Below are 27,485 nucleotides of genomic sequence, written 5' to 3' on the forward strand. Positions count from 1 at the left end.
GGAAGGATGGAAACTGGTTTTCAATTCAGCCTTCCCGCTGTCTTATAACAGAGACAGATGTAGGGAAAGAAAGCTGCACATTAGCAACCTGTGATATTGGGCGACTCTGTGGCTGGCAGCACTTTTTGGCTGGCACTGTTTTATGGGCAGTACTGTCTATTGGGAATCATTATCTGTCTCCTGGTAGCTACTATGTAGTCTATACTGCTACAGTGACGATACTAAGGGAGCTACCACCACTGTTGAGGCATTATGCAATGTATAGGTCATGTGGCACAGCTCTAGATGCCACCCACCTTCCCCCAAAAGGGTAACTTGAACTAATATTGAAGCTTTGGGGTCTGTGGATTATTATTCTCTTTCTTACTTTCTTACAGCTGCCCTGACCTACAAGTGTACGGGTGACCAATGGACAGTGTACTGCAGGGTTATTCGAGAAAAAAATCTGTGCCAGGACATGCGGTGGTACCAGCGCTGCTGCCAGACATGCAGGGACTTCTATGCTACCCAGATGCAGCCACAAAGCTAGTGGCCCACAGCACTGACCGCAGGCATTGCAACCAAGAGCAGCAATGCTACAACAAGCAAACAAGACTTGAACACAATGGTGCTGAGTGATGATGCCAGGGGTGCCCATGTCGTAGGATCTGAAGTCACAGAACAAGCGTCACATACTCTGTATACTGCTGAGCTTGTTCTCTGCTTATCGGACATCTCCTGGATGTTTATCACACTAAATGACTTAATCTGGATTACACTAACATATTCTCAGGCAAATCAAGCAAGACTGGAGAAACTGTGACCTGTTTTAGTGGTTTGCCCAGAAATTAGAAAACAGATGCAAAATGACATTCTTTTTTTCCCTGGGTGCCAGTGCACAATGAGTTAATCTGCTCAGCAGCTATAAAGTGGTGCCTGACATGGTGCACTGCCCCGTACTATGGTGCTTAGTGAGTACTGATGGCAGCCTATCTGTATAGCAAAGCTACAAGCTGATCTTCATCAGTGTTTTTTTTACTGTCTGGGGAAATTCACACCATAATATTAGACGTAACCATCAATCCAGCAGGTTTTGTCTTTTTCTGCTCTGTAAAACCATGTTACAGCTATTGTATAATGTGAAACTAGGGACACAACTTGCCATACAGTTTACTGTGTACTGTGCCAGGAGGAAGGGATGTGTCTTCTAGAATATACCACTCATGTATTGTCCTTCTCCTCTTCACTTTGAGACCTATAAGCTGGCGTACGTTACAGTTTTGGTGCTTGTGACTTACGTTACGTGTAAATGTAACAGTTTATTTTATATACTGGTGCTTTTCTGTAACCACAACAGGGTATATGTAGCTGCATAAGGTCCCGCAACCATTCCTTCTGTCTAGAGGATGCATTATTTGATGTTTTTTATCTACTGGTACATCATGTAGCAGCCAGGTGTTACATTACATAAGTCGGATGGACCCCACCATTTTTGTGTGATGAACCCCGCGTGAATTAGATTCATGGAAACTAACATGTCTTTGTAAACCATAGTCTGTCTGCTTTCATACAATGCACTAGAGTGTGACTGGCAATGGGCACAGCAGATACAGATGTAGCAGAGTTCACCCGGACATCTGCAGCCTGATATCTTATCACAGAAGACAGCAAAAACCAGTGAAAAGTCAAAAAACATTTTTCAGTTTCTTTTCATAATTTTTGTTGCCTTATGTGATAACCCGAACTTCTGCTGACATCTTACCTCTGCTACATGTGTATATGTCCACTGTCTTAGTGACCAGACAACTCTTACTATTCTCCATCCTTGTATTAATGTTTATATACTTTTTAGTTTTTTCTTTTTTTGTTTTTGACAGGTGGAAAGTCTTCCACAGCTCCTGTCACGTAAACCCTTTGTGACTTCTAAAGGTCCTTAAAAACAGAAGTGTGGGTATTGATATTCTGACATATCGGCTTCTATGTATATCTCCTTGTATATTGTTTTTATCACCCTGTATTATATTCCGTCCTTATATTCTATGGTCATATATATATATTTTAGTAGGATCCAGAAATATTGGGGGTCGTTCAGGACACACAGTGGACTTCAGTTACACAATGCATTGATGGTGCAGTATAGTATACAGTATACGCTATCATCAGCAGAATATATCCACCCCGAGGCCTTAAGAAGGAAAAGAGCGCTCTGATCAGTTTGCCTATGTTTCCTTAATGTGATGCCAGTACATAGAAAAGCTTCAGGCTGGTAGTGCCATTACCCTACACACTGTGGTGGGTGTGGTACAATGTGCCTGCGGACAAGCTGTATTCACTACATTATCCTGGCACTCAGCACAACTGCGTATTAACTCTGCCTTGGCTACACACAATAGGCTGGTTATTTACATGACAAATTCAATAAAGGCAGACCCATTATTGTTTCATGGCACCAAAAAATGAAATGATACAGTATAATATGAACCATAGTGTTAGGCCTGTGCACACTGACCTAAATACACAATGAAGTAACTGCTGGTATGAGCTGGGAATATGCTCAGGGCACAAGATCCCACTTCTATGAATTCAGTGCCCGACATTTCTTTCAGACCAAAGTGCAAAGTGTTTCATACAATAACTTCCATTGAGTTCATTGAGAAAGGTGGGGGGGTGAAAGTTTATATCGATTCACATCTTCCAGACCCCAGAATACCCCTTAAAGGGAGTCTGTAAGCAGTTTTTTGCTTCTTTGTAATACTGACAAGCTCCCCGATTTCCAAAATACAAGTTTTACTCTGAAACTCTGTAGTATGTAGTCAGTTATCCAATTTATTTGAAAATTGTCATCTCCACTTGAAAATGGACCTGTGTTTAGTGTAATGTTACTGAATAACGTACTGGCAGATTTTATGTGGGGTTATGTGCTCTCATCTGGAGCACTGACCTGCCTCTGATGCACACACACTGTGTTATCTGTAGAAACAGGAGGTCAAACTCACATTGCAGTCTATGGGAGTCAGTTCAAGGTACTTTTAGAATTGTATTGTGAGTTTGACAGAGGGGCAGATTTATTAAGACTCGCATTTTGTCTTCCATAATATTTCATGTATCTGCCTGTGCACAAGAACAGAGATATAGTCAGGAACTGGGCTGGAATTCTTGTATAACTCATGGCAGAAAACAGGCATGAGTTATGATAAATATTTTGGACCAAGACGTCCCCAGTTTGTCCACATTTGTGGAAATTGACAAGTGTAGTGCATAATATGGGGTGTAAGAAAGAGCCTTGAGCCAAAGATGAGCCACATTATTACAAAATATGCCAGAAAACAAGTGAGGATGGGTTTATTAAATTCCCCTGTGTGTGTATCAGAGGGGCAGAGAGGAGGGTAGTACTCCAGAGAGAAGCATTTGACTAATATTTAAGCTGTCAGCAAGTTATTCCATAATGTCACACTACATACAAGCCCATCTTCAAAGTGGGAAACAAAAAATTACCGGAGCGCTTCTTTTAAGTGGTTGTGATTCTGTGATTTAAAAAATCTGGCCAATAGCAAAAAATGTCATAAAAAACAATTCGGCAGTGATACACGTGGTCTCGGCAAAGACACACTATACATCCATGTGAGCGCTGCAGCCAATTATGAGCCTCAGCAGTGTTGCGCTGTACATGCTTGCAACACCGGGTAGGCCATTGTATAGGCGCAGCAGTCACATACATGTATGGTACGTTATAGCTGTAGAGAAAGAACCAAAGCATGGTGCAGATGGGTGACACTGTAGAATCTAACAGGTGTGAATTGGTTATTTATTCTATAACATTACCTGCTATTGGCCATTGTTTTAAATTCTAGACAACCCCTTTAAGTCATAATCTAACTGCATAACCACAATGTGTTTTATTTTATACTCCTGTCAGTTCCCTGGGTGCAAATGGTGGGAATATTCTTTTGATATGATAGAAAGTAAAAAAAATAAAGACCCAAAGTTTTACTCAAGGCCTCTGCACTTTGCACAGTGTAACTGGAGTTCATTGGAGGAAGCCATTGTATTCCACAGGCAATCTATGGCAAGTAAATATCACCAGTCATTCCACTGACTTAAATCATGGTTTTATTTTTAGCCTGAGACACTCGGTAATAGATTTTTTTAGGTTGCCACAAAGCGGTTTTATCGATCTATGATGTTTACGTTCTCACCATTAGATTTGTATTTGGCTCAGATATAGACATCTATACCACTAATGCAAGGCATACCAAAGGTGAAAAGTGTATATATTATATGTTGCTAAATTCTGTATATAAACACAGACAAGTAGTTGTGATAAAAAAATATAATTATTATCATACGTAGCAAAGTACACAGCATTGTACAAAGGATATTCAGGTGCAGTGAGAGCATTTTATTTGTAGAGCCTTAATAGATTATTTGATAGTTTGTTAATTTAACATGTCGGGGTTGGGGCGGGATGGGAGAGAAGATACAAGATATCAGCTGTCTGTGACAGTCCACCATGCACACAGCCTAATTCCTGAGTGTTTAGAGCGCTGTTATTCTTGTTATATTGTTATCTGCTGACATCTAGTGGACAACAGTACTAACTACCACTCCTTAGTCATAAGTCTTGGTACATTGGGGTAAAATATAAGAGGCTATACAGTATGTTAAGCATGTAAGCTACTTCAGAACTGTATGTTAAAGGAGAAAATGAAAGCCAAACTCTATAGAGTGGTTGTGGTACCTTTTGGCTGGGATTAGTTGACTGCACTTCTAATGACAGCTGTATCTACATCATGTGTATACAATGGCAGACATATGCAATTGTCCTGGCATACAGGTGCATACATGTGGGATGTTTTTATGCAGGACTAATCTGTATAAACTCTTCGGCTAAAGGCCACAAGTTGTAAAAACCTAGAATATTGGAAAATAGCAAAACACTATGAAAAACCTAAGTATAAGGTGTGTTTTTTTGTTCTGTGCTTTCTGCAGCATTTTCATAGTTTTTCTTTCCAGTGTGATTTTTCGCATAACGTGTGGCTTTAGTCTATTTCAGTATACTATCCGCAAGAACAGGCCCCAAATTCTGGATAATATACAGGCCCATTCTTTTCTATGGGCCCCTCATTTCTGGACCATAGAAAAGAGCCACAAACTATAGAGCGCCTCCTATACCGATCTGTTTCTGCGGCTCTGTCCATTCATTCAAGTGTATGGGGTCACAGACGGCACATGGATACAATTCCTCGTGTCATCTGTTCAGTTTTCACGACTCGTACACTGAATAAGGTTTTGTGCATGGGGCTTTAGGCTATAGGAATTGGAGGGTAATAAGGAGGTTTGAGAATTGTAGTGACAGAGCAGATGATGTATTTTGTCATTTACCACAACAAATAAAAGCCTATCCCATCCAATGTAGTAATATCCTTAGGTAATGTTACTACTATGTCACAGTTCAGACTGATGGAGATACACACTATGAACCACCCTCTGACCAAACCAGTGACGTTCCCTTTCCATTAGGTTTGTATGTTTGTCTGTTGCATGGGATAAATTAGCTTGTTGTAGCATTTTACAATGGTGCTAACTGATCACGACAATGCGTTGTGTATTGTGCTAAGGATGTTCCATTGTCACTATGGTACTGTACACGTTACAATTATTTGTGGTGCTATTTTTGTATTGAGATGTTAAAAAAAGTGATGTAATTGTTGCTTTGTACAATATAACACAGGGTTATAACCTCTATGTCATGTGCATCATTTCAGAAACACAAAAATGGCTTCTAATACCGGTAATAAAAATATAAGAAAATACCCGTTAATGTATATTAGTGATCAGTACATTTTGTACAGCGCTGCGGAATATGTTGGCGCTACATAAATAAAATGTATTATTATTATGTAAGGCTTCGTTCACATCTGTGTCGGAGTCTCCGTAAGAGTCCGCTGAAAATTGCCAGAGAGAAAAGTCCTGCATGGAGGACTTTTCTCTCCAATGGTTTCAGTATAAAACTGGCAGAAACCTAAGGAGCAACACGGTGGCTCAGTGGTTAGCTCTGCAGCCTTGCAGCGCTGGAGTCCTGGGTTTGAATCCTGCCAGGAACAACATCTGTAAGGAGTTTGTATGTTCTCCCCGTGTTTGTGTGGATTTCCTCTCATTCTACAAGGACATACTTATAGGAAAAAAAAAACGTACATTTTGATCCCTATATGGGGCTCACAATCTACATAAAAAAACAACAAAAAACCTGGCGTAAACCTATCGGTAACCACTGTTTTAGCAGGAAGGCTCTCCGTCGTTCGGGTGTCATGGTTGATACAAACGATGGAGAACACGACACAAATGTGAACCAGGACTAAAGGAGATTTTGAGACATTCATATGAGCTCCATAGTTCTCACAAATTTATGTATACTGTATAGGAAGTTCTAATTCTTCGACTTTCTAATCAATCCACTTCTGGCTTTGGCTCAAAAAACACAGAAAAATCTGCAACAATAACAACTGCGTCTCCAAAACACAAAGCCTCACCTTAGGCCGGGTTCACACAGGGTTTTTTGGTCCCGAACCTGAGGCGGAGGCCGCCTCAGGTTCCAGACTGAAAATCAGGTAGCCACGAATGAATGCTAGTGCACTGCATCGGCATTCAGTCACGCAGTCCGCTCCGGATTGGGCCCAATGAATGGGCCTAGTCGGGAGAGTCTTCAGGCGGATGTTGCAAGGCGAATCTGTCTGAAGAATAAGTATCTCCCTTCTTTTTCTGGGAGCCGCAACAAACGGCTCCCGGAAAAAACACCTGACTGGCTCCCATTGATTTCAATGGGAGCCGTCTTTTGGGTCAGGATTTTGAGGCCGTATCTGCCTCAAAATCCTGACCAAAAAAATCCCGTGTGAACTTACCCTTAGGCTAGACAAAGGCATCGGATAACTGGCTTATAAATCAATAGAGGGATCATTTGGACGAACCATTCCACCATGAACAAACAACTGAAATGCCCAATCAGGCATCAGTCTACAAACAAAAATGGCTGAAAATGTTCCAACACATCATATTATATTTAACAGAAAAATTTTGACCGTTACAAACAGTTGTTCGGGTAGATTTTATAACTGTTTTTCAGTCTCCTTAAATCTAATGTGTATGACTGCCATAAAACTTGGGCACTGTTACTACGTTTCCAAAAAAAGTGTGTCCAGGCATAGAAATGTCACCTTCAAAAAGTTTATTAGAAGTGTTTAATATGAGCAAGACAAACACGTGGGAGGTTTATTTCTGCTCCAAGTACAAGTAAATATGGCTTCAAAAGTATAACGTCAAAAGATGCCATCAGGATGACCCTTACAAGGGTCAGGAGAGAGGCAAAGGGTTAAGGAAGAGGAGGAGAGTAAAATGAAAGAACAAAGGAAAAATTGAGAGATATAGAAAAACAAAAAGCTAGAGAGAAACTGCCCCCATAACAATGCAACAATTTTTTTCCCCATAACACTGTAGCTTTTAAGGAAACCCCCTCCAACTGATTTTGCTGGCAATAAAAAAATGAAGGATACCCCACATAGTAAAATGGCAGTCACAGAGTCGTCGCAGACTTCTGGCATTGGACCGCTGCTGATCTGCTTCTATTGTCCATCACTTTTTATTGCACTTGTGATGAAACTATGTTACGGTGTCCTGTATGTGCCGTCATCCTCTGACTAATCTTACGTGCTCTGGTATGAGCCACAAGTGACCCCTTTAAGTTTGGCTACAACATACTTGGTCTTCTCACCATTACACGAATATTGGGAGCTATTCTCTATTGCTTACAGACATATGACTTATGTTTCTATGACTAGATTGTAATAATCATATGAGAAGTTCTGCCAGTATTGCTTAGCTAAAGTGTCACTCTGGACAATGATTTATTGATGTAACATACAGTAGCACAGCCTTTATGTGATCTCGTGTGTCCCTCGTATTTCTTGCAGCGTCCATTGTCTTTGTAGCCTCTGCTGCATATCACAGGGCTGACAGCAGTAGTTACCATTTCATTACCCCTCAGCTTATCAATGCTCTGCAGATACTGAACCAGATATACAGACATCGCGCTCCTGACACCAGTTTGTAGATTCAGTCAATAATTCCATAGCAGTACATGATGTCAGAGTAAGAGGGGTATCAGGGTACTTACTGCACAAGCACTGCAACCAGCCCAGTGAGGTACAGCAGAGACACACAGGCTACAACACATGGCAAAGTAAAGACCCACTGGGTATGGGCACATGGGTACCCCTAATCTTCTTTATGAATTGAGCAGTAAGGTGCATGCATTCAGTTCTATGGTATGGAGTTCTGTGCTCAGCTATCCTCATCAGTACCATAGAAGGGGATAAAGCAATGGTCACGCATTTGTTCCAACACTCCATTCACACAGGGGAGTTATTGGACCCCCTTTTTCATCCTCACTGAGTATCCGTGTAGTCAAACCCATAGCAATCAGATATTTATCCCTATTATAAGGGGTAACTGTTGTTATTGGTAAAACTCCTTTAAAGAGGACCTTTCACCTCCTGGCGTACATGTGGTGTGATACACTGTTAGAAAGCTGACAGTGCACTGAATTCAGCTTTCCTGTTCTGTGCCCCCAGTGAAGAGCTATCGGTGGCGGTACCGTAGCTCTTCACAGTCAGAAGGGAGTTTCTGACAGTCCGTCGGGAATACCCTTCCTGACAGTAGTGCCTATAGAGCTGCACTGTGAGAGGGAGCGTTGCTTACCGACCAGGGATGACGCTGAGCAGTCCTAGTCTATGGATGAGCACTATCAGGAAGGGAGGGGGGCGGTGTTCCTCACCGCTCTCACAGTACAGTGCAATAGACGCTACTGTGAGGATGGGCGTTCCTGACTAACTGTCAGAAACGCGATTCAGACAGTGAAGAGCTACGGTCCCGGCACCGATACCTCTACACCTGGGGCATAGAAAGGGAAAGCCGATAGTGGGCTGAATTCAGTGCACTGTCGGCTTTCTAGTGGTATATAAAACTGCATGTGCCCCAGGAGGTGAAAGGTCCTCTTTAAGGCTAAGGCCACACAGTGGGGCAAAGCTACTTTTTTGTTGCAGATTTTGCTGTTTTTTGAGGCAAAACTCTGCAAAAAAGCAGCTTTTCTTCAATGTGGGGCTTTAGCCTAAAGGGGTTTTCCACAAAACAAGTTACTGACTTGCAGATCAGTGGGGGTCTGACTGACTTTTGTCTCCCAATCAGAATAGAGCGGTGGTCAGGCAGCTCGCACACTGAACCATTCTGTCCATTGAGCACGGTACTTCAGCAATGGATAGGGGATAACTTGTTTCTTGGGAAAACCCCTTAAAATTTTGCTGGGAGTACCCCTACAGCAAACATATAAACAGTACTAGGTAGTGTCAGTTTAATAGTATATATTATTAGGTGGTTAAAGGGTTTTCCGGGCTATGGATCCTGAACTGAGTGAATACAGCTTAGTTCCTGTTCAGGAATAGGAGTTGATCTGCAGTACCTGGTCTGACCAGTACACAGAGGACAGAGCTGCCCCAGTCTGCCTCCTGTTCCATTCTCTGCATTTTAGATACTGAGAGCTTTTGATCTTTCGGGGTGCTGGGTGTCAAGGATATGTCATCAACATTTTTAGTCTGGAAAACCCATTTCATATTGTTCCCCTCCTCAAACAAATACGGTATGTTTTATATAACTTCTTATTGACGGCGCTGCAATACGTTGGCAAGAGTAATGGGCTGCCTGGAACTGGACGACTGGGTAGACAAAGGCGTCTGTGGGGATCTCTGACTAGGGAAGTGCCAGACACGATCTTGGTTTGCTGGTGATACAGACTGTGAAAATGGATTGAAAATACTTTGTCGTGAAGAACCAACACTGGATCTGTATAGAAAAAGGTAAGTAAAGTTTAATATCAGCGTGATCAAATAAGTATAGCACAGGAAACACAAAAAAATAATCTGGGGTTGGTTACATGATTGGTTTACTGACTTCTAATATGTTTACAATGACAAAACTGAATGACAGTTTCTGCAAAAAAAAAAAGTGTATGACATAACAAATATGCTCCAATGTGTCTAGATGCATTAACCCCTTTGCTGCCAAGAGATTCAGGTTCACTTTCCTCCTCAAGACCATACCCAAGACCTCCCACTGTGAGTGGTATGGTAGGTGATAGAGGGGAGTGATGACAGTACAAGACTGTATTTTTTGTTACCTGATTTCCATCTCCCTTTCCCCTGCACAGGTACAAAGCAAAGTGAAACTTTTCACCCTGTTCACCAACTCCAGTTAAGTGCTGCTCCCAGTATATGGAGCTCTTATCCTTGTGTCACTTGAAAGCTAAGATTCTGGCCTTTAACCTCATAACATAATCAATTTACATATATATGTGTATGTATATATATATATATATATATATATATATACACACACACACACACACACACACACACAGTACAGACCAAAAGTTTGGACACACCTTCTCATTCAAAGAGTTTTCTGTATTTTCATGACTATGACAATTGTAGATTCACACTGAAGACATCAAAATTATGAATTATCACATGTGGAATTATATACTTAACATAAAAGTGTGAAACTACTGAAAATCTGTCTTATATTCTCGGTTCTTCAAAGTAGTCACCTTTTGCTTTGGTTACTGCTTTGCACACTCTTGGCATTCTCTTGATGAGCTTCAAGAGGTAGTCACCCGAAATGGTTTTCACTTCACAGGTGTGACCTGTTAGATTTAATAAGTGGGATTTCTTGCCTTATAAATGGGTTCGGGACCATCAGTTGTGTTGTGCTTGTGTTGTGCAGAAGTCAGGTGGATACACAGCTGATAATCCTACTACATAGATTTAGAATTTGTATTATGGCAAGAAAAAAGCAGGTAAGTAAAGAAAAAGTAACCATCATTAATTTAAGAAATGAAGGTCAGTCAGTATGAAAAATTTGGAAAACTTTGAAAGTGTCCCCAAGTGCAGTTGCAAAAACCATCAAGCGCTACAAAGAAACTGGATGACATGAGGACCGCCCCAGGAAAGGAAGACCAAGAGTCACCTCTGCTGCGGAGGATAAGCTCATCCGAGTCATCAGCCTCAGAAATCGCAGGTAACAGCAGCTCAGATTAGAGACCAGGTCAATGCCACACAGAGTTCTAGCAGCAGACACATCTCTACAACAACTGTTAAGAGGAGACTTTATGCAGCAGGCCTTCATGGTAAAATAGCTGCTAGAAAACCACTGCTAAGGACAGGCAACAAGCAGAAGAGACTTGTTTGGGCTAAAGAACACAAGGAATGGACATTAGACCAGTGGAAACCTGTGCTTTGGTCTGATGAGTCCAAATTTGAGATCTTTGGTTCCAACCACCGTGTCTTTGTGTGATGCAGAATAGGTGAAGGGATGGACTCTACATGCCTGGTTCCCACCGTGAAGCATGGAGGAGGAGGTGCGATGGTGTGGGGGTGCTTTGCTGGTGACACTGTTGGCGATTTTTTTCAAAATTGAAGGTATACTGAACCAGCATGGCTACCACAGCGTCTTGCAGCGGCATGCTATTCCATCCGGTTTGTGTTTAGTTGGACCATCATTTATTTTTCAACAGGACAATGACCCCAAACACACCTCCAGGCTGTGTAAGGGCTATTTGACCAGGAAGGAGAGTGATGGGGTGCTATGCCGGATGACCTGGCCTCCACAGTCACCAGACATGAACCCAATCGAGATGATTTGGGGTGAGCTGGACCGCAGAGTGAAGGCAAAAGGACCAACAAGTGCTAAGCATCTCTGAGAACTTCTTCAAGACTGTTGGAAGACCATTTCAGGTGACTACCTCTTGAAGCTCATCAAGAGAATGCAAAGAGTGTGCAAAGCAGTAATCAAAGCAAAAGGTGGCTACTTTGAAGAACCTAGAATATAAGACAGATTTTCAGTTGTAGTCACACTTTTTTGTTACGTATATAATTCCACATGTGATAATTCATAGTCTTGATGCCTTCAGTGTGAATCTACAATTTTCATAGTCATGAAAATACAGAAAAATCTTTGAATGAGAAGGTGTGTCCAAACTTTTGTTCTGTACTGTATATATATGTCCACAGACATATATTTATGTCTAACAGATGTGGGTCCCATCTCTGGGATACGCATCTTTAAGAATAACTCCCCTCAGGTTCAGCTGTCCCTCACCTTGTTCCTGTTGACAAATAAATCCAGATTGTTATATGTGGTCAGATTTTACCAAAACAGCTCTTCTCACCGTTATTGGCTGTATGTCTAATTCCCATTCACTTCTATGGGGAGATGGGGAGCAGGGCAATGGATACTGGGGGTGGGGGTCATTTTAGGGATCAGTGCTCACCTCTGGGAGACATTTATGATTTGTCCTTTGGATATGCCATAAATGTCTTTTAAATTATTTTACCCTTATTATTTAAAGTATTCTTCTTTGCTGGATACATCATAAAACCTGGCAAATGTTTGCATTACTTTTCAAGACTGATCCCTTTTTCTTATTAACACCAGATTCCCTGCCTGATTTATAAAAATGTGAAAGCAGCCTAAACCAAGTAGATCCATTATATGTCATGTTACTTGCCATATATTTTAGTTTTGTCGCGGTACATACTATATATTAGTGGTTAAGCTTTATTTCTGGAAAAATATGTTTAAATGCAATGATGCCCAAATGTTAAAATGTCATGCAGCATGTCTTTTGTCTTCACATGAACAAGAAGATTTGTGTGTAATTGATACATAATGTAACTGTCCAAAATCCACATTTCAATTTTTGTCAGTCAGACCTAAAGTGCCCATAATATTGCCTCCAAAGTCTAAGGCGAGGGGATTGTGAATACATTCCAACCCTTCAAAGGGCAAAATCCTGGGGACCCATCACAAACTTCTCTTAGATACTGGACAAGGTGGGAAAAACTATATCCCATAATCGATTTCAAATGCTCGTGAAACAGACCTACAGATGATGAATGCCTATATAGAATCTGCCATAAGGACACAGCACAAGATAAGTGGCTTTACACGTAATGAATTGGTTAACCACTGACTTCAGTCCTCTTATGTTCACATTTCTAGACCAGACTTGAATACAGAAGTGTTACTTTCTCTAGCTGGCATCATGTCTCCGCTTTTACCGCTTAATGCTTTTGGTGTTGGCTTAACGCTTTTGAGGAATGAGTTTTTTGCCCTTAGCTGGTGAGTGCCCCTGTCTTTATCCTTCCTTGGACAAGTATGAGGTGTATACAGTTACATACATGGGGCATATATTTAGTGGTCCTATTCAGACATGTACTGTACCCTGAATGTAAGCTCCCAACAAAGTGTGAACAAAGCCTGAGATATTCATACCTACTAATCACTCAGATTTACCTTGTTGAGCCCCCTGAAGTATTGCCTTTATATACACCTGTAAAATGAAAGTTTGCAAATTATTTTCATAATTGATGCATATGTGAAAGATGCAAGTAGGATGCAAAAAAGATTTGCATGAATTGTCAATTACCAAAACTGTCTGAGTATTACCAGTAGGTATTGTCCTCCTCCCCAAATCCTTTTAGACTTTTCCTACTGTTACTAACTTATTTTCATAAAGTGTAAGTGCAGCGTTACTTCTGGAAAACAGGCTCACAGGTGCCGCTCGTTATAGTCACAGCACAATAATCAGAGATCTGCCTGGTAACGAGCAGTGCACCTGTGTGCTCATCACATGACCATGGACCGTACATCACATGACCATGGACAGTAAATCACATGACCATGGCATGGACCGTAAATCACATGACCATGGACCGTAAATCACATGACCATGGACCGTAAATCACATGACCATGGTCAGAGTTTTATCCTCTAGAAGTAACAGAATGAATGACAGCAAGCCGAAATCTAGAAAACTGTGAGGAATTGATACAGAAAGTATATTGGGAAATTGTATATCGTTTTATTGTACATTTGTTTGTCAATATTGGTCTGAAAGTGGCCAACCCCTTTAAGCCTGATTTGTGATACATCTTGGTGCATTTAAGTCCTGCCCCCTTTCCTGAGAAGCTATACCCACATATCTAGCAAGTGAGAAAGATTTTAGCTCAAACTTGTTGTGCCAAGATGGCAATTATGCACTGAAATATACCAAAGATACGACTTTGTGCCATATTCATTCCAAGCTCTAGTCTTCACCACAATAGTAAATCTAGACCAGGGATAGGGAACCTTTGGCTCTCCAGCTGCTGTGAAACTACAACTCCCAACATACTCCACTCACTTCCATGGGAGTTCCAAGAACAGCAGAGCAAGTATGCATTCTGGGAGTTGTAGTTTTGCAACAGCTGGAGAGCCGTACGTTCCCTACCCCTGATCTAGACCATAGTGTATTGCCAGTATGTAGAGGATATAGCAGTTGCCCAAGGGAGTAAGGTCACTTCAAATAGCTGGTTTTACACAACCTACAACAGTGATTCTCATATTATATGAGAGTTGTGATTCTCCACTGTTCAGGTGGCATAAAACTAGAGATTTAGCTGTTTGAAGTGACCCTCACCCTTTTGGCAGGTGTTGTACATACTGGCAATACATAACTTATCTATGGATTCTCCCTGGCAATGCTTAGTTAGAACATTGTTAGGGAGAACATTAGAGCTTATATTCTACCAAAAGGAAGTAAAAAAAAATAGTCATAAAGTATATAACAAAAATATATAACAAACACCCCCTGCATAATAGTAAAAAAAAGGCACTTAGGCCAGGGCCCCACAGGCCGGAAACACCGCGATTTGCCTGTGATGGAAATGTTGTGGGAAAATCATGGTGTTTTACAGTATCTGCAAAGTGGATGGCATTCATGCAAATCGCCTGCCCACTTTGCGTTTCAAACTGCAGCGCAGACACGCTGTGATTTCCAATACCGGCGCGGTTTTGGAAATTGCAGCATGTCAATTATATCTACAGAAACACTGGCAACTTTCCCGTAGATATAATGGTAACAGAAAGTCCACAGAGAAACTCTGTGAACTTTCTGTTCAAAGTGCTGCGGGAAGAACCATGAAGTGTTCCTACTGTGGTTTTTTCCCGCAGCGCTTTAAAGCTGTAAAATGTACCGTGGGGCCTTAGCCTTACACTTCAAAGCTAATCTTACATATTAGATAATTGTCGAGTAATGTTGCTGGGAAAGGGTAACCATCTAATGTTTATGGAAGCCTCCTGACTGAAATTAGGACTGAGCCCAGGCAAATTCAATATACATGCGCTGCTTAATAGCTTAAGCATGGGTAAGAGGAAATCAAGAAAGGTGGTTGAAACCGAGAGAGGTAGACAATAGTTTTGCCGACAGCTATCTTATCTGTATGGTGAGCTATATAGACTGGTTTCACCTGTGTTGTCCTACTGTCAATTTTCTGTTCCATTAGAGCAGAAAGAAAAATTAAAATAATGACAGCCTGATGCGAAATACAATAGTCACCAACAGCATGTGACAGACCCCACTGACTTATAATGGTGTCCTCCAGTTTACTGGGAAAATAGTTTTACATTTTTTTTTATATTCATTTAATTTTATTCTGACACATATGACGGGCTCTGCAGTTCAGGCTTTGTACTCACACTAAGATGTATTCACATGCAATTTGCATTTGTTAGCAGTAAATAAGATAAGATAATCCTTTAATAGTCCTACAGTGGGGAAATTTCAGTATGTTACAGCAGCATAGTAATACAGATACAGGATAATACACACATAGGCTGAGAAGAGAAGATATACTAGGAGTCCATAGCAGCTAAGGAACAGAAGAAGAAAGAAGGAAGACTTCATAATCACAATCATTAGTTTTCTGTGTGGAGTGATCTTTGCTTGGTCTGATGTAGATTATACAGCCTGGTCGCAGTTGGAAGGAAGGACTTGCGATAGCGTTCCTTCTCACACTTGGGGTGAAGCAGACGGTCACTTACAGTGCTGTCAAGGTCTCATACATGGGGTGGGATTTGTTCTCCCGCATGGAGGTCACCACGGACAGTATCCTTCTGTCACCCACCACCTGTACTGGGTCCAGGGGGCTCCCCAGGACAGAGCTGGCCCTTCTGATCAGCCTGTCAAGTCTATTTCTGTCCCTGGTTGATATACTGCTCCCCCAGCAGGCCACACCGAAAAAGATGGCTGAAGCAACCACAGAGTTGAAATGCCTTTTTACATAGGAGATGTGCTGTCAACAAACAAGCATCTTTAATGCTGCATTAAGAGGCGATCACCCGACATCTCACATTTGCTTGTTTGTCAGATGATCATGAACAGTTGTTCCCAATACCTGACCTGTATAAAATGGGCTTAGAATACTAAAAATTTATTAAAAATTAATTTAGTAAACTTACCAGTGATCCCACTTGCTGGGGGACTTATCAAAGACAATCTAGTTAGACCAGTTATAGGGAACTGTAAATATAAAATACATATTTTATAACAATAAAAACATTATGTTGTTACTAGAGGTATATAAACTGATGCACCGATTATATATTTACACTTACATTCTTATTCTGGGATGCATTTGATGTGAAATCTGCTACTTCAGCCCTGTCCAAAAAGAAATGGTTAGTAAAGCGCATGAAATACTGTAACCAGAGCAGAGGTTATAGTCAGGTCCTAATGCCCAATACCCACTGTTATAAAAGGAAACAGCAAAGGATAGTTGGGGGCCGTTTTACAGATATAGTATTAGGCTCTGAAAGCTTGACAGAAAATGTGGTGTATCTGGAAGAGTGAACCCCTGTTGTGTTAGGATATATTGCTGGTATTATCTGCAATGTACAGCATTTTTGATACAGTGTACAATCTGTATCTGAGACCTTTATGCAATGTACTTACTTCTTGGTACTGGATGCTTGTGAGAAAGATGGAGAATATTGGTCATGTGAATGTGCTGAAGCAAAAGCAAAAGAAGGTTGATTAATTCCTTACATAAAAACACATAAAGCATTCTTGGAAACAATATCAGTAACTATGATTTATGGATGTAAATATAATTGTGTGTCATCTCCAACATGAATCATGTGAAAATAGGGCTGTTACTGTATTGGGGCCCGCAAAGGGGAATGTATAGGGGCAATATGCTATGTGGAGAGCCAGTAAAGAGTGCAATATACTGTGTGGGACCATTAAAGGGAACATTATAAGTATACTATATGTGGGCAAATAGAGGACAATGTACTAAGTGGGGGGAGGTCAGTAAAAGGGCCAGGAAAGACAGTGTTAATACAGTGTGAGGGCTGGGGGTGGGGGATCCATTCAAAAGCTTGCTATGGGGCAGAGTCTTTCCTAGTGATATGGTGCAGAACTAGAACTGGACTCAGCTGCCGAGTCAGCATATAATAAAGTTCATTATCTATAAATATGGTGCACAGTGCACTGATGCAAATATAAAACATAACATTTATTATGTTAAAACATTGATCCCTTATAAAACACTGTCAATGGTAATCACACTTAAGATATGACACAATTGGTAGTCATGACACAATGTAGGTAACATACCATATGGTGGAAACAGTTGACATCTTACCCATATAGAGGTATCATATACATGTCTGTCACAGAATAAATGTAATGGTCTTACCAAGTTCTGATAGCAGGAGAAACCAAGATATAGAGGGTTCAGCACAAGAAGAGAAGGATTCCCTATAGTTTACCCTAAATAGTTGACCTTCAATCCCCCAAATTGCTCCCATCCTTAAAAGGGCAGTACCAAGCTGTCCCTGTGAAGACCCTCTTGAATCCCTAGTCCCTACGCGTTTCCTGGCACAGTGATGCACCAATCATCAGGGGACTTTAAGAAACTAGTGTGGCAAAAAAACAAATCTCAATGCAAAATATCTCCTGCCTACAATAGTAGGACAAGACAGACTAGGCCAATACAGTGATAGAGATAACTAGCATGACTCCCACATAGTGACAATGGTAGCAAACTGCTTCTACTGATGAGGCCCCTTAAGAAGTGTCATAACGCTCCTCCACTTCTATCAGCAAATGAGCCCCAGCTCTACGTTCAAGCAAATTTAGATGCAGATAACGCCAAAGAGCAGATGACAAATAATTTTAACCACTTTGATTCCATGACATCAACTCCTTTCCCAAGTTACATTACAAGTGTTATTGGGTTCCATTTTCCGGGGAGACCGGACTCCTGGGTGAACTGACAAATCTTCCATATTGCCAGAACCCCTCCCTGAGCTCAGGGGCATCGCCTCTGCTACAAAGGCATAAAATTGTGTTGCCAACAGTTCCCCTACTCAGACCATTGGACACCTGCACTACTTACAGGCAATGGAAGACTAAATAAATATTAAGACGCGGGGCTGCTCTGTCTAATAAAGTATAAAATCCACACAAAGCATAGGGTTATCAGGTCTAAACAAGAGAGCAGCTCTTTGCCTCTTTTGTTATGAGTTTCCGCTGCTTGGGAATAGAAGTCAGGCAGGATCAGTAATAATAATAATAACATCTCGCTATGAACCTACAGAGCCTGTGACTTCACTTTGTACGGGCCATAATGGAGCGCCATCAAGGAGGCATAATACTGTATGGAGATCATTAAGGCATCATTATACAGTGTGGGGCCACAATGAGCCCATTGTTATACTGTGTAGGGGCCATAAGGAAGTATTATTATATTGTGTGGGGGTCATTTTATTAGATATGGAGGTGTACAGCATAGGAAGCCCAGCATTTTGCCAGACAATATGATGCCGTATGCTACCCTCTTGTTGGATTTCTTGACCTGTAACTAGAGGGGGATACCTGTAATCAGGGACATGAACTGACATTTTTTGGTCCAGTATATGTATAATACAACTTACTTGAGTCCTTGCTCTTTACTGTATTAGATGCTGGCATTCGACTGCAAGATTGTGAGGCTCTTAAACTACAACTTAAAAAGAAATTTGTGATCTAAATCTGTATTCACATATTATATTTTTTTCCAAAGCAGAAACAATAGGGAAGATTTATAGTATTTCTGCAAAGATGAAGTGGAAGAGGTTCCCGGAAAATCTATGTTTATACTTCTACATAAACAAAAGAAATGTAGTTGTATAATATATAAAATAAACTCTTACCTTTGTAGCTGTTGTGTGAGCTCCTTAACAGTTTCTTCTAACTTTGATATCTAAACCAATAGAATGTTAACCATATGATGAATGGACTATATTTATTTATATATAAATATGGGACTTCCATACAATATCTAACACTAGTTTTGAAGAATTATTAGTGGGGAAGGGTAACAAACTGCTGCCAGGCCCCTCTGGAGATGGCGCATCTCCTGCAAGAACAAAGATTGGGCATGTTGAAATCCAATATGCTCAATTCCTCTTTCCTGTAACATCTGCCATTGGAAGAGGGTTGGGACACCTCCATACACATTACATTATCAGCGGCTCTTTCCAAAATGAGAGAGTTTCTATGATATGGCTCTATTAGCATCTCCATTGTCAACATAGGGTGGAGATAGAGGTAATGAGCAAAAGTACCAAAGTGACCCACATTAAATGTTACTGAAATGATCAAAAAAACATAAGATGGTACAATGAAAAATGTCTTTCCAGTAAATTAGCTACTGTAATACCCAAATTACTTTCCATCTCTGCATTTTGTTTATTTTCTATATTGTCTCATCTCTCCCTCGATAAAGAGGATAAAATTTTTTATAAAAAAGGTCATCAGATGAAAGATGTTTCTGCAGGTGAGAAATAAGCCGACCTGGATCATGCAATCCTTTTTGTAGCATTGACACTATTTCAGAAACTCCATAAGCAATTGTAAATCCTCAGCATTAAAGGGAACCTGTCTCCAGGTTCGGGCCCCTAAAACAACAGCATGTCCTTAAGCTAATGGGACTTAGGGCTCCAAACTTAGTAACCTCAATCACCTTCCATTTCAGAGTTTTATTACTTTTAATCTGTTGTGGATGAGTCCCCGACCCATCTTTGAAAACTCATTGCATATGCACATTACACATTGAAGTCGAGGACATTTCTCTTTCTTGCACATGTGTACTCACCTTGGCTTAAACAGCACTATGCCAATAAATTGTGAACCAATGGAGATGAGTCTTGGACTCATTTACAGTACAATAAAAGTAATTAGATCTCCTGAACAGAACAATGGATGGGAATGAGTTTTGTTAGAATTGGGGTTTTAGGGGCCCCAAAAATAGAGACTAGCTACCATTAACAAACCTATGTTCATTAGACATCACAGAAGGTGCTATCCCATTCAAAACTCATTTGCACACAGGATTTCTACCAAATGGCGGCGCGGAGAAGACATCTAAAGGTAGGAGAAGAATAGCCTTTCTTAAGGCTATTCCTACGTGTGATCGAAAACAATATGTGATTTTAATGATAGAATCCCTTTAAAGTCAATGTAATATTAGAGAAAACAATAAAACCATAACAAGATGGCAGTGTACAACAGAGCAACTATCAACTACACTGAGTGACATGCCAATGTATCTGCTCCTTCAGTTCTGCCCTGATGATACTTACTTTTCTTTTGTAATGTACTAATGATCGTTGCCTATGACATGCCTGAAATTCTGCCACCTGGAAATGAGTATTTACATTAGAATGACCTTAATGTTTTAGTATTTAAAAGGAAATAATGTGTCTAGATCTAGAAGAATGATATCCTTATATAATACAGTAATATAATACAGCACACTTATACATCCTATATAGTCCTGTACTGCTGGCTACAAAATACTAAACCTGGGGTGGATCCTAAATAAAGGAAAAGTGTGGAGGAAAGATTCCTAATACCGCCTTTCTTTTATCTAAAATACAACAGATCAAAAACTGTATTTTGTGAACAAAGCCTTATAGGAATTTGCATGTATTTATCTCTGTCTGTGCCAACTGCTGGAGAACTCTGTCAGGTACTAAACATGAAAAAAGTTGCTTGTACAGTCATGTGTTCATATTATTGTTTCTCAATCCTGTCTCAAGTGTTTCTCAGCAGAGTCAGTACAATTTACAGCACTGGTTTTGTTGTCAAAAATACCAGAACCCAAATGTGTCTCATTAAAGGGGTTGTACAGACATTCTCTATCATCAGATCTGTCAATCATCAGTCTGGCTGCCCAGGCAGACGTGTGGCATCCAGCAAGTATTGTGCACTTGCTGGGCATCAGATGCTTGCTTTAGTCCCCCATGCTCTTTCTAAAGCCTGTGTGAAAACAGATAGGAGAGTATACCTGCACAACCCCTTTAAGGTCTACAGGGTCAATCACTGTCTATTAGGTCTGTTTAAAAAATTATGGTGGTCATCTTTCCATCATAAAAGGGAGCCATGTTGCTACTGTGAAGCGTAAAACTATGGATATAGTGGGCATACATAGACTATATGAAGTATTTACCGTATATGATATTTTTATAGTGATAACTGATTCCATGATTAGGACTGTGGATTGCTGGTAAAAAAAAAAAATTCCTCAAAAAATGTAATTTACTTTTCATCCTATTAATATTATAAATGTGAAATGTTTGTGAGTTTGTGGGTTTGTGACTTTGGATGTTCGGATGTTTGGCGGTCAATCACGCAAAACCCGCTCCACCGATTTGGCTGAAATTTTCCTCAAACATAGTTAATACACACAATTGCGCAATAGGCTACTTTTGAACACAATAACCCACATACGTTTTTCCCAGGACCCCCACAAAAAACAAACTGACATCACCATCTCTGCAATCTCACACACTTTGGACCATAGCAAGCCCCTAAACTTCACATTACCTCCTACAGCCTAGCCCCACACATTCGCATATACTTTCCCACTTTCACCCTCACCTTCACCATCCTGCAGGAGGCTACCTCTGTCACTCTCTGGACTAGCCATGTTTGCAGACCCCCACCGCTGGGAGGATCCGCGCCACTGCCCACCACACTACTCCACTAGCTTCACAGGAGCATGCGCACTTTGCACACATAAACAACGTGTTACTAGCACGCTACCATTTTGCGCCTCCACCTTAGGCCGCAGCACATGAAATCCTGCCTCCAGCCCGCAACAGTACCCGACGCCGCTATCACCTCCCTGCTGTTTCCTCTGCATGATCCATCCACCAGCTCGACACTAGTAAGTTCACGTACGCCATAGCCCTTCCCTTACACAATTGCGCATACACTGCACTACCCCCATCATGTCTCCGGTTCCTGCCAACTTTGCGTCCTCCGCCGCCTTCTCTTACCTGTCCCGCGGCTCCCTTCTGTCCTTCGCTGCGCGGAGGCATCCTCCTGCTCATCTCCGCTGCCTACACTGGGCTAGGCTGCTGCCGCGAAGGTTCCTATAGCAGCCGCTAGCTCTCCCACGCCTCCCACACAGCTCAGTGTGTCCAGGCTGCTGCAGGCTATGCTATGTAGCCTGCAATAGCACTGGCACGATTATGCAATACATAGCAATACATTACGATTGCAATGCATTGCATTGTTCAGGACACCCCCTGCTGGTGTACAACAGTATTGTTTTGCAAGCTGCTGGATGCAGCCTGCAAACCTCATTAGCATTAAAATAAAAAATAAATAAAAAAACAAAAACAAAAAATACTGTGAAACACACACATTACCTATCCCCGCCTCTGAAATCCACCACTCTACTAACTGAACTAAACATTACGCCTGCATACACTCACACTATTAGGCAATGCATTGCAATACATTACTATTGCAATGCATTGCATTATTCAGCGCACCCCCTGCTCTTCTTCACACCCACTAAACGACCATGTATTTGCTGAAAATACACGTCTACAAATACACATGTAAGGGTCCATTCACACAGCGTAATGCGGTGCTCATTTGGTGTTTATTTTTACGCAGAGCGCTGCGTTACGGGAGCGTTTGCGCCGCGCTATTTACGGTGCACAAAGAAACAAAAAAGCGAACCAAGGATATATATACAAAATTGAAAATTTTTTATTAAATAACAACAAAGACACAGATAAATAGTTAAAAAAGGGGGGTGACTAGTCACCAAATGCCATCAGATGGCAGTGAGCACACAGGTAACTCAATGGGCAAAATCGCCTAAGTAAATATGCCAGAAGTTGTGCGATACAGGAGAATGCACATATACAACAAATATTTGGTTATTAGGGAGGAATAAACTAGTACATAAATATGATGTATACTGATGTAGAAGACAGAAGTACTAAATGTAGATTTACAGATTTACATAGAAAAAAGCTCAATGATTGAGACAGTAAATACTGACAAGCAGTGATGTCAATGATATACAAAGAAGCATGTAAAGAAATACAACAGCTCCTCCTAATGGAGTACTATGCACAGTGGCACCAGAATCATCCAAAATACGCAATACCATGTATAGTTGAAGTATATAAAGCAAAGAAACAGCTAGAATACAGCTATTAATATACCAAGTGTATTAAAAGACAGACTATTGTACAGGGGAACACAACAACACTGCAGTATCTTAAGTGTTAACACAGTATACATCAAACAGTTAAGCACAATGGTCCCAGCAACTCCTCAGCTAAAGTAACAGTCATAGACTGGAAGTGAGTGATATAAACCCCAGCTGTAGGTTCACATCTCACTACAAGTCATAGTGCCATAGCTGGAGTTGTAAACCGGCAAACTTGCCCATAGTATCACAACATGTAGTAACCCAAAGGAGTGTGCCCACACGTCCCCGGCGCGCGTTTCGGCGCTCACGGCCTTCTTCCGAATTTTTGTTTCCCCTGTTTACCATGCTTGTGTGTATATTTACGGTGCACGTTTACGGGAGCGTGTACGCGGTGTGTACGCGGCGTTAACGCTGCATAAACCCGATCGTAAAATTTCACCCGCGACTCGATTTACACACTTCTACAATCACCGCAGATGAAGTCGCGGGTAGAAGCTAGTATTTTATATATCTAAAATCTTGTTACTTACTTGTGAAAACTCCTTTGAATACTGTTGGCAGAGGTCACCAATATCCGTAAACAACATTTTTATTTCAGGATCTGTCTGTGAAGGCAAAAATCTGCATTAAGAGCCATTATAAGGCTAAGGCCCCACATAGCTGGCCACAGCAAAAGAGCGCTATGGGAAAAACCACATTACAGATTTTCCTGCAGCACTTTTCAATCACACCCTAAGGCGTAGTTCTGATGGGTTTTTTTGTTCAGGATTTTGGGGCAGAATCTGCCTCAAAATCCTGGCCAATAAAACGCCTCCCATTGAAATCAATGGGTTCCTTTTTCTGCGAGTGGTTTGTTGCCGCTCCTGGAAAAAAAGAAGTGACATCCTCTTTCTTTCATGCGGATGCTGCGGCCAGACGTCCGCCTGAAGACACTCCCTCCCGACTAGGCCCATTCATTTCCACCGGCATCCAGTCGTGGCTACCTGTTTTTTGGACCAGAATCTGAGGCGGCCTCCGTGTCAAATTCCGGTCCAAAATACCCCGTGTTAACCCTGATAACCACTGGCGTTTCTGTAGGTATAACTGACATGCTGCAATTTCCTAATCTGCAATGGTTTTGGAAATCGCAGCATGTCCCCTGTGCATATTTTCCAGCAATGTGTGCATGGGATTCACTAGACTCCACATAAATATTGCTTTTTTTCCCACGGCATTTCCGCGCTGGCAAACCACTGCATTTATGCCACACGGGGCTGCTAAAACAGATTTAATGCACAATACCGTTCTAGACACAAGCCTATGTTATATGCACAAATATGGCCTGTACAATTGGCCTGTACAATGTGGAAATATTATACCAATGTGAATCAAGTCAGGGCTACAAAAAGTAATCAAAAGAATAATGGAACAAGGACCTGTGCCCTGCATACCGCTGTGTTGCAGTTTTCTAAAAAGTAGCTGTCAAGAGTTGTGACTCTCGCTGATCACGGATCTGATTACAAAAAAAACTAGAAAAAAAATTCAACAAAAGATTTGCAAATGGTCGGTCTGCATTGTTATGAAGAGATCTAATTCCTTTTATGGAACAAAACATTCAGCTCCTCAAAAGAGCCATTTTACAACCATTTGAAAGCAGCCCAAGTCATATTATGTCTAGACTTACAGAAGGTGACTGAGATATCCTTCACATATCTTGCACATACCTCATCTGAAAGAACGATTGTGCGGCAAGGAGACTTGCATACACCACACACTCCTTTTCTTCCTACAGGAAGAAAACCATTCACATCACCATAGATGTATGATCCATACATTTTCAGAAACATTTCAGGCTAAGTTTAGGCTGTCTAGCCACAACTCACTGATGTCTGACAGAATCTGTGGCAGAAGCTCTAATGCAGATGTGAACATGATGAAAACATAATTATTGGCATCCATGCACACTTATGTACATTCTTTTCATTTATTCTCTAACAAAAATGGACACCTTAGAGATCAGTTATTTGTCAAAGGGATCTGTTACAAATGGATCATAACACATTTGTCACAGGTCATGAAAAAATTACACAGATTCCTAATAAGGTGGCTTGGGTCATTATGATATCCATACACATTAGACCAGGGGTGCCCAATACGTCGATCGCGAAGGACGTATGGGTCGATCGCGGGATGCAGCCAGGGATCCCCGGTGTCTGCTTGTTCACAGCGCAGGCTGCGAGTCGACTCTCAGCCTGCGCTGTGAACAAGCACTCCGGACACTTGCAGGCCGGGCAGCAGCAGCAGCTCTGGAGGATGAGGCGCTCCCTGCTCTTAGGGATGGAGGGAGCCGGGGTGCTGCTTCTTTACAGCGCAGGCTGAGAGTCATCTCCGGACACTGGCAGGCGGGGCTGCCGCAGCCCTGACTGCGAACGAGTGCAAGGCCCCAGCCTGCCAGTGTCCAGAGATAACTCTCAGCCTGCGCTGTGAAAAAGCAGACACCGGGGATCCCTGGGCGGCCACAGAACGCTGTCTCCTGCATTCATGCTCCGTGCCGACCCTGCCCACAAGCAGGCCCCACCCACAGACCCACCCCATCCCGCCCACAGACCCGCCCACAATAAGTGGGTATTAGATCTTTTGGCTTAATCAGTTTAGGAAGTAGCTCACATGCTGAAGAAGTGTGAGCACCCCTGCATTAGACTAACATCAGGAGAATAGATGTAATGTGTATGACCAGATAAGACAGCTATAATAGTAAACCCAGCAGGTAATGGGCCCAATTTACTTACCAATCCCCACTCTTCTGCGAGAGTGGAGTCGGTTTTGAACAGGAGTGAGGATCGGTAAGTGAGGCCGCGGGCTCCAAACCCCCACTCACACTGCTATCATTATACTCCAGTATCTTTTCAGAACCCAGAGTATAATGATCAGAGACCCATGGGAGGTGAGGCAACATAAAAACCTGTTTGTTATGCTTGTATCCTCCCTTGGTCTCTGATCATTATACTCTGGTATCTGAAAAGACCCCAGAGTATAATAAATGTGCATGGGTGGTCGACATTGAGGCATAATACTATGTACAGGGGCGACTATGGAACATAATAGTGTGTGCAGGGGCCACTATGGTGCATAATAGTGTCTGTAGGGGTCACTATGGGGCATAATGATACGTCTAAAAATGCGGTTTGTGAAGGGGGTGATCGGAGGCCCCATGTCAAATGTTTGCCTTGGGGCCCAGCCATTTCTGGTTTCACCACTGACAGGGATCCAATACAAGAGGACCCCTGCTCCGCATGAACTTAAATTGGGTTATATTTGAGTGTATATGTTTTCTAAAGCTATACTACAAGCTCCTAAACACATGATCAGAAATACTTTTAGAGCTTTGATGCTGCCATTGCGCAGGACCCCCTCCTCATGCCATACTGTTAATATGACACATTCACATACTAGTCAGTCTTTATTCCCTATGCACAGAGTAGATTTTATTAAGAAGCACATATTAGGTGCATCTTTTCCCCTCAAATCAGTTCCTGGTGTAAACTACAATAAAATCTACCAAACCATGGAGGCCCTGTCCCTTCCCACAACATGCCCACGTTTTGGAAAACTGGCATGCGGGATGTAAAAAGCTAGAAATCTGGTAAAAATGGCTGAATGTTCTGGTTTAATACACATCATTTTTATTATATGTATTTATTATACCTTTCTGCAGGCAGTGTTCACAGAAGACATGACCACAGTTTGTTATGACATATCGAGAGATTTCCCTTCCAGCCTTCTGAAAACACATGTTGCATTGTAGCACATTACTCATTTTATCTGCGTTGTATGATCAGATGAGGTGAAGTGGCTCTAAAAATATATAAAAAATACACATTACAATAAATAGGATTTTTCAAGAAAAATTCTTTAGAGTCTAAGGCCTCATGGTGCGGAATAACTGCGTATTTTTGTTGCTGATTTTTTTGTTGGTATTGGAGCCAAAGCGAAAGAGATTTCTAAAGGAATGGAAAGAAAGCCTATCACAATTTCTAACGTAAACCCTTCCGTACTATAATTAGAATTCCCAAAATTTAACCTTCCTCTGTCCCC

General features: G+C 41.5%; 2 protein-coding genes across 2 annotated transcripts in view; one reads left to right on the forward strand and one right to left on the reverse strand.

Moving 5' to 3' along the window:
• Positions 1-844, forward strand: part of ADAMTS17 (ADAM metallopeptidase with thrombospondin type 1 motif 17) — a 141,124-nt gene extending 140,280 nt beyond the window's left edge. The window contains exon 24 of the mRNA XM_075273201.1: positions 378-844. Within this exon, the coding sequence (XP_075129302.1) occupies positions 378-529 (152 nt within the window). The 3' untranslated portion in view covers positions 530-844. The remainder of the gene's footprint in view (positions 1-377) is intronic.
• Positions 845-9,683: 8,839 nt separating this feature from the next.
• LOC142202943 (putative E3 SUMO-protein ligase RNF212) lies at positions 9,684-27,207 on the reverse strand. Its single transcript, XM_075273333.1, has 11 exons — positions 27,096-27,207; positions 25,115-25,176; positions 23,942-24,016; positions 20,533-20,589; positions 19,102-19,151; positions 18,844-18,914; positions 16,856-16,910; positions 16,519-16,564; positions 16,363-16,423; positions 13,378-13,414; positions 9,684-9,867 (listed from the first exon to the last, which is right to left on the reverse strand). The coding sequence occupies exons 1-11, from the start codon at positions 27,205-27,207 to the stop codon at positions 9,684-9,686; spliced, it is 810 nt and encodes a 269-aa protein (XP_075129434.1).
• Between the last annotated feature and the right edge of the window lie 278 nt (positions 27,208-27,485).

Source organism: Leptodactylus fuscus, chromosome 5 (genome assembly GCF_031893055.1).
Source record: "Leptodactylus fuscus isolate aLepFus1 chromosome 5, aLepFus1.hap2, whole genome shotgun sequence".
NCBI classification, from domain to species: domain Eukaryota; kingdom Metazoa; phylum Chordata; class Amphibia; order Anura; family Leptodactylidae; genus Leptodactylus; species Leptodactylus fuscus.

Bases quoted from the DNA above. Each gene is read 5' to 3' on its own strand.
- LOC142202943 (XM_075273333.1), bottom strand. From the start codon at position 27,207: ATGAGTAATGTGCTACAATGCAACATGTGTTTTCAGAAGGCTGGAAGG. The intron at 16,424-16,518 runs GTAAGTGTAAAT...TTATATTTACAG, and splicing joins ATGCATCCCAGAATAAGAAT to TTCCCTATAACTGGTCTAAC. The intron at 13,415-16,362 runs GTAAGTTTACTA...TTCATTTTACAG, and splicing joins CCCAGCAAGTGGGATCACTG to GTGTATATAAAGGCAATACT.